The 14,027-nt window shown below is 40.7% G+C and overlaps 1 protein-coding gene across 2 annotated transcripts; it reads left to right on the top strand.

Annotated features, from left to right (window-relative positions):
• Positions 1 to 208: 208 nt before the first annotated feature.
• On the top strand, positions 209 to 12,578 carry LOC309351541 (uncharacterized protein). Of its 2 annotated transcripts, XM_081879300.1 has the most exons (13): positions 209 to 379; positions 1,529 to 1,814; positions 2,580 to 2,731; positions 4,347 to 4,406; positions 5,235 to 5,520; positions 5,811 to 5,962; positions 7,767 to 7,856; positions 8,330 to 8,615; positions 9,105 to 9,259; positions 10,929 to 11,214; positions 11,582 to 11,733; positions 12,123 to 12,166; positions 12,355 to 12,578. In XM_081879300.1, exons 1-12 carry the CDS (start codon positions 301 to 303, stop codon positions 12,158 to 12,160), a joined length of 2,022 nt encoding a protein of 673 aa, XP_081735426.1. In that variant the 5' UTR covers positions 209 to 300; the 3' UTR covers positions 12,161 to 12,166; positions 12,355 to 12,578. The 2 variants fall into 2 exon arrangements, with proteins under 2 accessions (XP_081735426.1, XP_081735427.1); XM_081879301.1 differs by lacking the exon at positions 1,529 to 1,814 and having other exon boundaries at positions 245 to 379.
• Positions 12,579 to 14,027: the final 1,449 nt, after the last annotated feature.

Raw genomic sequence — 14,027 nt, 5'->3', positions numbered from 1 at the left:
AACAGGGGTACCTTTACTTTATCTTTACCTCAGACTCTGGCCTTTGTCAACCCTATTTTGTTGGAACTGGCAACAGGTCAAATATTTCTTCAAGTTACAAAATGAACCTTTGAAATGTACCTTTGAATGGTCTTGATTTGGAACAGTTCTCTGATTGGAGGAGAGCAGCATCCACCAGAGTTCAGTAACCTCGTTCCAATTCTGTTTGGGGCACTCAAATCAAGAGCGCTTCTCTTGGGAAGTGTTCTCTCCTGAGCCTGGCCAGCCTCTTTTTACAGATCCTGCAAGAAAGAGGACACGATGGTTCCAAGAAGGACCGTGAAATACTGCCTTTCGCTGCTGCTTTTGACCATCCTGCCTTCCCGACCTGCGTTGGAGGGTGTGTTACCAAGAACTGGGTGTCTTTCCTTCCCCCTATTTTTCTTCACTGGTCTTTCTTTGTATTGTCCCTTGCTTTCTTTTTTCTGTTTCTCTTCTTTGTTTCTCTTCTTTTTGTTCTTTCTTTTGAGTGCAATGACTGGGGCCTTTATTAATGTCCAGTGATTGTAGTCTCATGGGGGTGGTAAAGAGACAGTGAGAGACAGGAAAATGTCGGTCTCCCAGGTGAGAGGCTGGGAGGAGAAATGAAGGATTCCTGGTGAGAGCTGGAAGGAACTATGGTCCTCTGTGGGGGGTTAGGGCTAAGAATTACTTTTAAGAGAGGGCTCCGTATTCTGCTTACTTGATTTGTATTCTCGGTAGTTCTCATTTTACTGTTTTATTGAATAATTTAAAATAAAATCTTAAAAAACAACCAACCAACCCAGAGAAGGCTGTCTTACTTCCTGCTGGAAATGAAAAGGACAAGTTCATTGCTATCCTGTTAATTTCAATAGGGCTTCCTATGTGACTGCCTGCCTTTAGATCAAGGTCCCTCTTTACGTTAAGAAATATTTCTTAAGAGTAGTTAATCCGAGCGAAGATAAATTCCTGAAGTACTCGATGTGCCCTCTTCATTGGAAACTACTGTGGCCCACCAGCTTCTGCTCCCTGGAGCTCTTTTGAGTATGGCCCACAGCTAACTATTCAGTGACAATTCATAATTATGGGAACTAATGGAAGCACTCCTAACTTATTTACCTCAGAGTAAACTGCATTGAATTTGATAGGACCCTCGGAGCAATTCTAACTATGTCTGCTCACGGGTTAGTTTAATTGACAGTGGAACTTGAATTAGTCGTAACTAATTTGTTCCTTTGTTTTCTATGGGGATTTTAGTGCCACTAAAGTAAACCTCGTTGTTTTAGTGAGATTTACTCCAGGTAAATTAGTACAAAAATGCAGTCTTAACCACAAGTAACCTTTTAATTTGGTTGGAGTATGCAGCTGTTGTGCTGTTTGTTGCAGTAACCTCAAGTTTAATGACATCTGTTTAGCAGCATCATTACACTTCTGGTTTTATTTTGCACTGGACGGTTTCATAATAAGGAATGAGAGCTAATCCACACCTCTGGCAATAAAATGGAAACTTTCCCCCTCTCTCTTTCAGTCTCCAATGTGGCCCTCACCGGAGAAGCTTTACAATCCAGCACCTACAACCCGCTAGGAGGAGCTATGAATGCCATTGATGGGTCTTTAGTAGGTATATTTACAGAGGGATCCTGCACCCACACAGATTATGAAAGTAATCCATGGTGGACGGTAGACTTGCAGGCGCAGTATCAAGTAGTCCATGTAAGCATCACCAATCGGGAAGACTGCTGTGCTCACCGTCTTAATGGGGCTGAAATCCGAGTTGGGGACTCTGCAGAGAGAGGAGGCACCACAAATCCTAGGTACTGTATCCGGATCGGATGCTTTGTAGCCAGGGAAGGGGAAGCTGCGGCCCCTCAGGTGTTTTTGGAGTAGCACTCTCATCATCCTTAGCCATTGTCCACGTTGGTTAGGGTTGCGATTTGGGAATTCAACAATAATTTGGTTGGCCACAGATTCCTTATCTCTGTCTTACACATTGAGATGTCATGATGTACAATTTTCTGTTCTTCCCTGTTTTCGTCACATCCAGGACTGTTTCCGTTACACTTCAGTTCACTGTCTTCCAAAAGCTACATTATTTCATTTTGCTGTCCGCTGTGGGAAAATTACATAATTTATGTAATTCCGTACATAAATTATATAAGTTACAATGTCCTTTGATGCCACCCCACTCATTTAAATGTAAAGAAAATGCAGTGCAAATTGGGGTGTGTGTGTAATGTAATCAATTATATATTGTCTGTGGACTGAAAGGAGCCAAAACAGCAAACGCTGATCGTATTCACTGCATCGATTTCTGTTCCACACATGGAGTGAATTTGTGAACATTGGCCATTTCCACTTCTGTTTTTGCAACATCCTGTGGCATCCCTGCTTTACAGGATTATGGCATAGGGAGAACAATGTAGTGGAAAAGTTTCAGAAAGATCCCTAGCTATTTGAGTTCCCCAAACATAGCAAATATTTGCTCTCTATCCTGAAATTTTAATGTGTTTTCAACTTTCTGATAAAGTTCTTCAATTATTGTTTAGTACTGTTTCTTGATGTTTTCTTTTGTTTTCTAGATGTGCTATAATAAATTCTTTGGATGCTGGGGAAACACGCAGTTTTTACTGTGAAGCGTCAAAAGGGCAGTTTGTTACAATTACCCTACCAAGGGGTGGATACCTCACACTTTGTGAAGTCCAGGTGTTTGGTCAGAAGATAGATTCCAGTGGTAAGTAGGAAAGATATTGGTATCTGTTTATGTGCAAAGAGACTGAGGCTGCATACATCCCATGTACATTTAACTGCATGCTTCCTCCCCACCCCCCAAAATTCCTGGGATCTGTATTTTATAAAAGGGTGTTGGGAACTGTAGCTCTGTGAGAGGTAAATTACAGTTCCCAAGATTCTTTACAGGAAGGTATGTCCTTTAAATGGATGGTGTGTATCCAGCCTAATATACAGGAGAAACACAATGTCTATAATGTTGACTTATTCATTAATGGTCATTCTGGATGCTGTAGTAGCAGATTTTCTTCACTGAGAAGGTGTTGAAGCAGATTACCTTTGAGGTTCCTTCCAGTGCTATGATTCTGCCATGCCAGAGATCCCTGGGAACTGTAGGGTTATAGGAGGGAATCTTTCATTAAAGTAATTTCCCCCACAATTCTATAGAGGAAGCCATGACAGTTACACCATTATAATCCATTCCAAACCCAGCACAATATTTTCTAAAACTTTCCCCCCTCTCCTCCCCTGTGACCCACACCTTCTTCAAATCTGCTCTGCAGGGTTGGGAAAACACCCACGTGGTAAAAATTTACTTCTACACCATTTGTTCATTTCCCAGGTGAGGGAACACCCTTTTAAATAAAAACATGGAGCCAACAAAATAACAGCAACAGATTTAGCAGAAGCTGGGTTTATTAACGCTATTGCAATAGGACAACCTTGCTAACCAGTTGTTCAGCAGAACTGCTAGTTAGAAAAGACTGACATGAGGCATATCAGAACAATATATAGCAGTTTCAAACACAGCCACAAAAGTCATAAAACTTCAAAACATCCTTCTACATGCATCAAGAAAGGTTGCAAGTCATGGGATGTAAAGATATGTACATGACTCCACATTGGAATCAACTTCCTTGGGGTCCCCCAAAACATAAGGTCTCAACTATCTCATTTTAACTCCAGTTATCTTGGCAACCAAGCTTTCAGTAGGGTCTGTGGGCATTCCAATCCCACAGTTTACTCCCCTGTTCCCAAAACATGTCAAAGACCTTCAAGAAGAGATGCTGGATTAACACCCGGGTGCTAACTCAAAACAGACATAGCAAAATGTTTTGGCTGTCACTTTCCAGGTCAGATAGAAGAGATGGAATGCAGTGTAGAAGGGGCTGCAGTGTGGAAAGCAACCCTTTCAGAGCATTGGAAGATAATCCCTGTTACCTCTGTTTCCCCAGAGATAATTCAATAACCAAGATTTATAGCTTGGCTATCATTAATCACCACATCATAATCTCTGCTAAACTAGATGGTCGACCAGAGATATCTAGTCCACCATGTTTTCCTCCCGGAAGTCCACTTTCCTGGACTCTTGATTATGACTTTCATACTCTCTGCTAAATTTTTAGGATTTTATCTTTGCATGGTTTTAATTGTTGTGATTGACATATCATTCTTTTTCTATGCATGCTGCTCTGATAATTTTATCAAGGGGAACCCAAGAATGAATGAATGAATGAATGAATGAATAAATCTCTCTAGACTGTGCTGAATGAATTACATCAGCAGATAAAGGCTCAGCTAAGCCTTTTATTTCTTTTTATTATAAATTTCTTTGGAAGCCGGCCATGAGCTGGAGAAGAACAAGCCACTCACACCAGGAGAACAAGTTAACACTTCTGGTAAGTAGACCATTGCATACTGCTAGTTGGGAAGGAATGTTGCTGGTGGTGTAGTCTTGTAAATGTGGATGCCAGTTTGGGCATGATTCAGCCACTTTTAAGCAATTTCTGCAATGTGAGTTCTTTAAAGTAACTCAGCGCTACTTCCTGATATCCTTTAACTCAAGGGAAGCTGCTGAGCTCATCCATCCTTGGCCATTGGACAGTGGTTTGTGTTGATGGGAGTTGGAGTCCAACCAATCTTGAAGGCCATGGATGCCCCATCCCCGCTTCAACTAGAGATTCTGGTGAATAAATTTAGGACTTGAGAATTCAAGGCATTTGCTCGCCCACTGATTGATGGGCCCTCAACTTTAACAATAAGACTAGCACTTATAATTCATTCATATATTTATTGCAGATCCATTTTGTATATTCTCATCACCAGTGCTCAGTGATTTAAGTGCAGACAGCTTACATAAAAAAGAAATGAAATAAGCATTATTTTTTTAAAAAAAATCACAATTGCCAATAAAGAAATACAGGATGCAGCTGTGTGATTTACTAAGTCGATAATAAAACATACGCAGAAGAAAACAATGAATGGCCTGGTCTAAATCAAATCAAAACAATTACATCCCCCCCCCCCAAAAAAAAGAAGAAGAGAAAAAGTAACCTTAAACTGTACTAAATCCAGACATTCACATAGACCTGCTGGACTTGATGCTCCTGAGCTGCTGTGTTTGTATATGAAATGAAATTAAACCAAATGGGGAATAAGCGATCTTGGGCTCATTGGATCCTGAACACTTTCAAGATTCTTTCAAGATTTTCTGCTCTTTCTTATAGTTCCCAATGTGGCTCTTGAAGGGAAAGCATTTCAGTCCAGTATCTACAATGCACTTGGAAACCCTGAGAATGCCATCGATGGGCATATAATTAGTGACTATATGCGTGGCAGCTGCACACACACACAACTAGAATTTAATCCATGGTGGACAGTGGATTTGGGAGCAGAGTTTCATGTGTCCAGGGTTAGCATCACCAATCGAGGAGACTGCTGTGTGAGGCGGATAAATGGGGCTGAAATCCGAATTGGAAGCTCACCAGTAAAAGGAGGAATCACAAATCCATGGTACGGTAACAGAGTGATTTTATTGATGGGATCATACCTGACTTTTCTTCCTTAAGATCCTAAGAAGAGCCCTGCTAGATTAGACGAAGGCCAAGATTGAATAGTCTAGCACCTTGTGTTCTGTAGCAGCCAACCACATGCCTGCTGGGACCCCAGATATAGAACATGAGGACAACAGCCCTCTTCAGCCATTGACCCTAGTAACTGATATCCAGAGACATGTTGCCTCTCACCCATCCTGCAGTATGACTTCTGGTTAATACTGACACACAAACTGGTTTCCATTCAAGGTGTGCGACAATCAGGTCATTGGCCCCAGGAGCAACAGCCATTTTTGACTGTGGAGAATTGCAAGGACGTTATGTGACTATAACCATCCCAGGCATTCGTATCCTCTCACTGTGTGAAGTTGAAGTGTTTGGTGAAAAGCTACCTTCCTCGGGTAAGTGCGGAGGTTTCCTTGTCATGTTGTGGTTTGGTGGGCTGCTGACCGATGTTGTCCTTGAAAAGAAATGGATGGGAGATGTCTAGGCTAGGAAGTCTTTAATGGCAAGGGAAGCTCTGGAGAAGGAAGCCATCTCTTCTATGGGATGCTTCATGTCACATGTGCTTCTTTGTCTTTTAATAACTGCAGTATCAAGTGATGATGTACACCAGAGGCGGGAAATTTTAGCCCATAGGCCTATATAGGCTTGCTAGGCCTCCCTGTTTTGGCCAGGGGACTATATCAGGAAAGCCATGCTCACTTGCCCTACAACAGACAACATATAGATGACTTTAACATCTGCCTGAAAAAGATGCTGATGCCCTGAGGGTAAAGCTGTGCCTGTAAACCTCTACCCTGCTCCCTTAGAGGCATGGAAGATTTACCAGTAGAAAGCTGGCAACTTTAGTTAGGAGAAGGCTCAGAGTTCGATTGTTGATTCAGTCTAGAATGTTTACACCTGTTCTTCCCTTTTCCCATACTCATTATATTCATTGATATTCCTGTGGGACACTGACAAAATTCTTCTCAAGTTCTGTGCTATTTGGGGGTTTGTGATACCAGTGATCCCCATCAACCAAGTATACTTGGGGTTGTTGTTTTCTAAGTAAGGTTTGGCATGGCTCAGATATTTTTCATCACCTAGGAAGTGTTGCTTTGACACTCAATATATGTTTTGTCTAGGAGATGAAAAAGAGACCTCATCTGGAACTACGCAAGAAGCAGGTCAGTAAATGATCCTCACATTCATGTGTTCCAAAAGCCTAAAACGTTATATACAAGACATGAACAACCAGTATTTATTTAGCTGATTAGTTTGAATCAATATGGTAAATTTGGTCTTCTTCCCCTCACCAAACACTTCCAGCAACTCTACACTTGTCCCTCTTGTTCCTAAGCCGCTATAAGGCTTTCTTTTTTAAAAAAATAATATTTATTACTTTTAAACACTACAAAAAGGGAAAGAAAAAAGAAAAAAAGACAATACAATACAATATAAAAAATTACACAACACTAACACAATAAACTGAACAAAACAAAACAAAAACAGTTTAGCACACATCATACAATTTCAGTATCTTATCTTTCATTCACTTGTTTCAATGACCTCCTCACACCTCCCTTTTTGTATTCCACTTCTATTAAGTGTTTCAGCAATTCCTTTCCATCTTCCTCTATTTTCTGTCCTATAATTATCTTAACATATCCTAACCTTTTTTTCCCTTTAATACTCTAATAATCTATTTATACCTAATTCCTTATAACATTTCTACTAAAGCCATATAACTTCATTCCAACATTTTTCTAACATTCATTAATTTTACAATATTTCTATAAATAGTCTTTAAACTTTTTTCCAATCTTCTTCCACCGACTCTTCTCCCTGGTCTCGGATTCTGCCAGTCATTTCCGCCAATTCCATATAGTCCATCAACCTGGTGATCTTCTGTCCGGTGCTCTTAGCTTTCAGGACACAGCCCTCCTTCCCATCCAGGAATCCTTAAGGCAGTGACCTGGGACCTTTCAGATCTTATTGGACTCCAACTCCCATCAGCCCCCACCTGCATGGCCAATGGCCAGGCATGATGGGAGTTGAAGTTCATTTTTTCTTGGAACTAAATTTGCTTCTTGGAGCTGGATTCACACTAAACTCATTCAGACTTGCTACCTGTTATGTTTTTTAGAAATACAACAAAGCACCCAGAATGAAATCTTTCTCATATATTGCTAATCTTTTACTTACACTGATTTCTTCCAATAGTTTTTTCACCAGTTGAACAATGGGAAAAGCCAAGAGAACCCAAACAGCCATGGGAAGAAGCAAAAGAGAACTGGCAACCCTATACAACGGGTAAGCTGACCCTTTTACTGAAGATGGGTGTGAACTATCAAACCTGGTGGTATATGTATTTTTCTTATAGATTGCATAGGAAACTTACCCAAGAGTTCTTGTATGCTCACACAGAGGACACTTGATTTATAAGTGCCAATGTTAAAATATTACTCTTGATATCATAAACCACTCTTCCCTAAGTACATCCTATCAAGCAGTCCCTACAACTGTGGATGGGAACATGAGATTTGGGAAGAATAAAGTAAAAGCCCTCTTGTGGATATAGGTGCTCAAATACACATACAGAAACAAGGACTCATGTATGCATGAATGCAATGCCCTGGTGTGCACAGAACCCCCAAATGTTAATTATTCATTCCACTAATATTTGAGAGCCTACTTTGCAAGTTCCTTTTCCTTCTAGATAGTTTTGCTAAGCTGTTTATTAGTGGAAACACCTCTCTTCCATTGGTTTTTTTCTTTTCTTGTAGTCTATAATGCCGCTCTTGAAGGAAAGGCATTCCAGTCCACCATCTTCAATCATCTGGGATCTGCTGAGCATGCCAATGATGGCTCTACCTCTGCTGACTATTTGCGTGGACACTGCACTCACACCCAAGAAGAAGCTAATCCGTGGTGGACAGTGGACCTTAGGGAAAGATTTGATGTGTCCAGTGTAGTGATCACCAATCGAGGGGACTGTTGTGCGGAAAGGATAAATGGCGCTGAAATTCGAGTTGGGGACTCGGATGATGAAGGAGGCATCAGAAATCCCAGGTATTGCCAATGTCAGCTACCCAAGGATGCCAGGCCTAGGACTGGGCATTTGGCTAGTCCGATTTAGTCAAGTGGCCAGTCAAAAATGGTAAAGCAATGATAAAGTATTTCTTAAAGGATTAACTTTATTAGAAGAATAAGCAAGACTCTTTCACAATTAACTTCTTGTTTTAATAACAAGAATACAAAGCTGAAAATGAATGAACTGCAGCTAAAATCTTATGTTCATTTTTCACATGGTCTAATCCTCATCTGAAGACTGCAAAAAACAAAGCCAAATACTTGGTCAGTTTACGGGCTAAGTGAATGGCTAAGTGACAGTATTTGACTAGTGAATTGACTGGTATCCTTGCCCTATATTGGATAAAGCATTCATTAGCATAAGACCTTGTTCATGCTTGCCCCTCACCCCCCTCCAGGTACTGAATTTGTTGCTGATTGTATTCTTTAAATCTCTCATTAAGGCTAACATACTGGTTTCCTTTCAAGGTGTGCCACCATCACTTCACTGGGTTTGGGAGAAACAAAAAAATATCAGTGTGAAGGAATGCTGGGACGGTATGTGACTATTACCATTCCAGGCGAAGCCAAATATCTCACCCTCTGTGAAGTTCAAGTTTTTGGTCACAGGAGAGCTCCCCCAGGTATGTATAAAAATTTTCCAACAAATACTTGAGTTGGTATTTGTTGGCATAACTACTTTTTGCTGGAGAAACAGTTGTCTGAGCTGGGAATGGGCACTTTCAGGTGTTTGAAATAAGACATTCTCAATATTCTAGGCTGGAATATATTATTACGGTTTTGAGGGGTCAGTCTGGTTGATGATTCCCTTCAAAATCTGTGATAGAGATTAGACTCTATACAAGGAAACCAGTCAAACCAGTTACTTTGTTCAGGTAATGGCATTAGCAGGCCAGGTAAGTCCTGCCATTCATATTAGAAAGACTTATGTCTCACAACAAATGTAACTGATCTGTAGAAAACACAACCTGAAAAAGACACAATACATGTACTTTTGTAAACTAAGAAAACCTTTAATAAAAATTATTTTTAAAAAGAAAAGAAAGAGTTTGCCCTGTTGCCCACCGTCTTGTGCTCAGGTTGTATGTATTTATAAATGAAACTATATATCCTAAAGACATCACAGTCTCCAAAGATCTTCATTCCAAGGAAACTTCATTCCAGCATACCTGGAGTTTCTTGCTGCTTGGAGATTGGGGTGCACACAACAATATCCATTGGCCTTGTAACATTTGTTTATCCATCTATCCACCTCTCTCTCTCTCTCTCTCTCTCTCTCTCTCTCTCTCTCTTATCTATCTGTCTATCATCTATATCTATCTATCTATCTATCTATCTATCTATCTATCTATCTATTATCTATCTATCTATCTATCTATTATCTATCATCTATCTATCTCTATCTATCTATCTATCTATCTATCTATCTATCTATCTATCTATCTATCTATCTATCATCATCATCATCTATCATCTATCTATCTATCTATCTATCATCTATCTATATCATCTATCTAATCTATCTCTATCTATCTATCATCTATCTATCTCTCTATCTCTCTATCTCTATCTATCTATCTATCTATCTATCTATCTATCTATCTATCTATCTATCATCATCATCTATCATCTATCTATCTATCTATCTATCTATCTATCTATCTATCATCTATCTATATCATCTATCTAATCTATCTCTATCTATCTATCATCTATCTATCTATCTATCTATCTATCTATCTATCTATCTATCATCTATCTATCTATCTCTCTCTCTATCTATCTCTCTCTCTATCTATATCTATCTATCTATCTATCTATCTATCTATCTATCTATCTATCATCTATCTATCTATCCTATTTATTTCTCCCTAACAGGGACTTAAGGTGGCTAACATGTAAAATAGGAACAGCTAAAAACATTGGGGAAAATATCATTAAATATCTTTAAAAACAATTAAGCTTTAATATCTCTATCTCTGTCTCATCTACAAACACACACAAATACACTATTAACCAAGAAAAAGGCCAGTCAGCAAATGACCATACCATGGGCACGTCCAGATTGGTGACTCATGTTGCTATCCAATCATTTGTTTCTCTACTGAGAGCTACAAGTTGAACTGTGTGTGTGTACACACTCTTTTGATGTATATAATCTGCTATGTTGCATCCACACTAGTGGGTGTGACAAAGCTGAGATAAGGGCGCTGCATTGTTCAAGCAATATCTGGAAACCCAGAACTAGTTTTCTTGTTTAGTTGTGTGAGCATTACTTTCCCTTTCCTGCAGTTCCCAATGTGGCCCTCGAAGGTGAGGCATCCCAGTCCAGTACCTACAACCAACTAGGAGTTGCAAAGAATGCCATTGATGGGTCCACCTCCACTAATTATATGCGTAGATCATGCACTCACACGGATATAGAGCCGAATCCATGGTGGGCTGTAGACTTGAAGGGAGAATTTGATGTGTCTAGCATAAGCATCACCAATCGAGAAGACTGTTGTGCAGACCGGCTGGATGGGGCTGAAATCCGCATTGGCAACTCCTTTGAGAATGGCGGTTCTGCAAATCCCAGGTACCTGCTGGTTGAATGTTCTCAAGGGGGTCACAAGGATAAGGCACAGAGAAGACAATACCATGAGAAAGATGAGACAATGCAGAAACCACAGATAAAAAATATATCTGTGTAATGCAGTGATGTTCCATTATTCATCTGTATCTTTTATTCTTTTCAGTGTGGATCAGGTTGACCAGCAGCCATCCTGATGTGGCTGGGCAACAACTCCCATCACCCCTGACCTTTGGCCTGGGGCTGATGGGAGTTGGGTTCCTGAAACGTCTCGAGGTCCACTGGTTAGCGATTCCTGGCATAAATCATGTTGCAGTTCGTGGTGTCCTTCAGTCGCCTAATATTATTAACATGAATGGATTTCTTTTTCAAGGTGTGCCACTATCACCTCAATAGGTGCTGGAGAAACCCGCAGTTACAATTGTGGAGGATTCAAAGGGCAGTATGTAACATTGACCATCCCAGGCATTCAGTATCTCACCCTGTGTGAAGTCCAAGTGTTTGGTGTGAAGGTGGATTCATCTGGTGAGTAAAAAGGTTTCTTGGGTGGATAAGAAATGTGGATAAGCCCTTAGTGGTGCAATTGATGCCTATCCCCATTTGCTGATAACTGAGCACCAGTCTCAGCATTACTGGCATTAGGCATGTAACATGAGTTCAGCACTAAACTGTTCTAAAACAATTGTGCTTCTAGTCAAGACCTCCCCATTTGGAATGCAGAAAGTGTAAAAGTGAATGAGGCATTTTATCCCAACAGCCAGAAAGGAGCCACCCTAAGGAGACAGGTGGAGATTGGGCAGATGGGGACCCTTTCCCCTCATCATCTGAGGAAGCTTGATGTTGTCAGAATTGGACACTTCTTCTTGTTTTGGATGTAAACACATATAATCATATTCCCATCTTGAATTCTGCAGGACATCCAGACATCCCATCTGAAAAGGAAGAAGCATAATTGAGAGTAAGTTCATTTCTCTTTAAATTCACAGATCTAAAAGATCTGCCACCCCCAATATTTGCAGAGGTCTACAAGGACTGGTTCTGAACTCTGCCTTGGACTGAATTTTGGGTGAAGTTTTGGGCTTCCACTCAGACAGATTCCCCAAATCACCCTGGTATCTCAGCTGCCTTAATTTTCTTTCCGCATAGATTACATTGCATGGGACAGAAGAAATTGTGAAACCAAGAGCCCCTACCTTTGTAGTTCGACACCACAAATTATCGTTAGTAGGGACTAACAAGGAGGAACCTTGGCTGGCTGTCTAGAAGTACCTGCACACAGAGGGATGTCAACTCCTTCCATGACTGCTAAACTCACCTGCTACTCATCTATAGGCTGAAATCCCAAATAAACAGTAGAACTTGCAACTCTATGTGGCTGGGTGTGACATCTGTTACAAGATGGGGAAATGTATTCCTTGATTTTTCTTACATACTTTATTTATTTGAATAGTCATAATTCTCACTTTTTCAAAGTGGTGGTATACCCAGCAGAAACAATTTTAAAATGGCAGACGTATTAGTAAAAGCTGTTGGGAAGCAATCTCAGATTTGAAAGGCCTTTGTGACTGAGTCAGACCAATGGGTCCATTTGGATCAATATATGAATGTACTGTAACAGAGACGGAACACATGAAACCACAGCATGGCCCATGGGCTTTGTTTCCATGTAGAATATATATGGGAGAAAACCAGCCATGTTATTCTGTTGTGGCAAAAACACATTTGTTATGAACAAAATGGTGATTCTGCCCAACAGAAAACAAATTCCTTCCAGTAGCACCTTTAAGTAGCACCTTAAAGACCAACTAAGTCAGTTCTTGGTATGAGCTTTCCTGTAAGACCTATTGCAGTCGTTAAGAGTCGTCAACAGGCTCATCACAGCTATCTGCCAATCACCCATTCCCACCACCCTTCTGAGTAATACCCCTCCCCACCTTCTCACTATATAGAAGGGTCTGGAAACTTCTGTTTCAGTGTATCTGAAGAAGTGTGCATGCACACGAAAGCTCATACCAAGAACTGACTTAGTTGGTCTTTAAGGTGCTACTGGAAGGAATTTGTTTTGTTTTGACTATGGCAGACCAACACGGCTACCTATCTGTAACTCTGCCCAACAGGTGAGGCAAGGGTATGGTTGTACCACTGAGCTTGGCTGTGGACCAGACTCTCCTTATTGGGTGTCGTCCAGATGTTGAACTGCAACCCCAGGAGCCCCAGTCAGTTTGGTTGGAGGAGGTTACTGTAGGCAATGGGTTTTTGAGATCACAGATTGTACTCCTTGCTTCCTACTGCCATTCAACTGCCATTCCTCCTCCTTTATGGCCATGTTGCACAAAGCTGCCAACTGATCTGATAAAGGAGACACTCCTCTCTCTCTCCCTCTCTCTCTCTCTCTCTCTCTCTCACTCTCTCTCTCTCGTAAGCTGATTGAGTTTGTTCATAACTTGCAAACAGGTCTGTCAGGTTGTTCCCAAGGCTGTCCTATTTTCCAGATTAGATTACATCTTTCGGCATTGAATAAATATTGCTACAGTTGAATAATGTTGATTTTCAGGAACTGAAGCTGCTAGCCTTGAACTCTGTTGCAGAAAAAGTTGAATGGATATTGACAGCCTTCTAAAAACCACCCGGCAGCAGAGTTTCAGCTGTCTTTAGCTAGGCAGGATAAAATAAATATCTTGCATGCCTCCCATCCTACTTTTACTCTTGGGTTGGAAAACAGGGAACATGGTCTTAAAACTGTTTAGGAATGGGTGCATCTGTCAAATTTGGTTTCTCTCAGATTTCCCTTCTGAAGTTCCAGTGATGCCAACACTGGA

This window comes from Podarcis erhardii (assembly GCF_964252035.2).
Source record: "Podarcis erhardii genome assembly, chromosome: 10".
NCBI lineage: Eukaryota > Metazoa > Chordata > Lepidosauria > Squamata > Lacertidae > Podarcis > Podarcis erhardii.
The sequence above is the reverse complement of the archived record's forward strand: the minus strand, read 5'-3'. Positions and strand labels throughout refer to the sequence as shown.

Excerpts from the sequence above, each read along its gene's own strand:
- LOC309351541 (XM_081879300.1), top strand. The coding sequence starts at position 301 with ATGGTTCCAAGAAGGACCGTGAAATACTGCCTTTCGCTGCTGCTTTTG. Across the intron at positions 7,857-8,329 it reads CTGGCAACCCTATACAACGG|TCTATAATGCCGCTCTTGAA; the intron begins GTAAGCTGACCC and ends CTTTTCTTGTAG. Across the intron at positions 8,616-9,104 it reads GGAGGCATCAGAAATCCCAG|GTGTGCCACCATCACTTCAC; the intron begins GTATTGCCAATG and ends TTTCCTTTCAAG.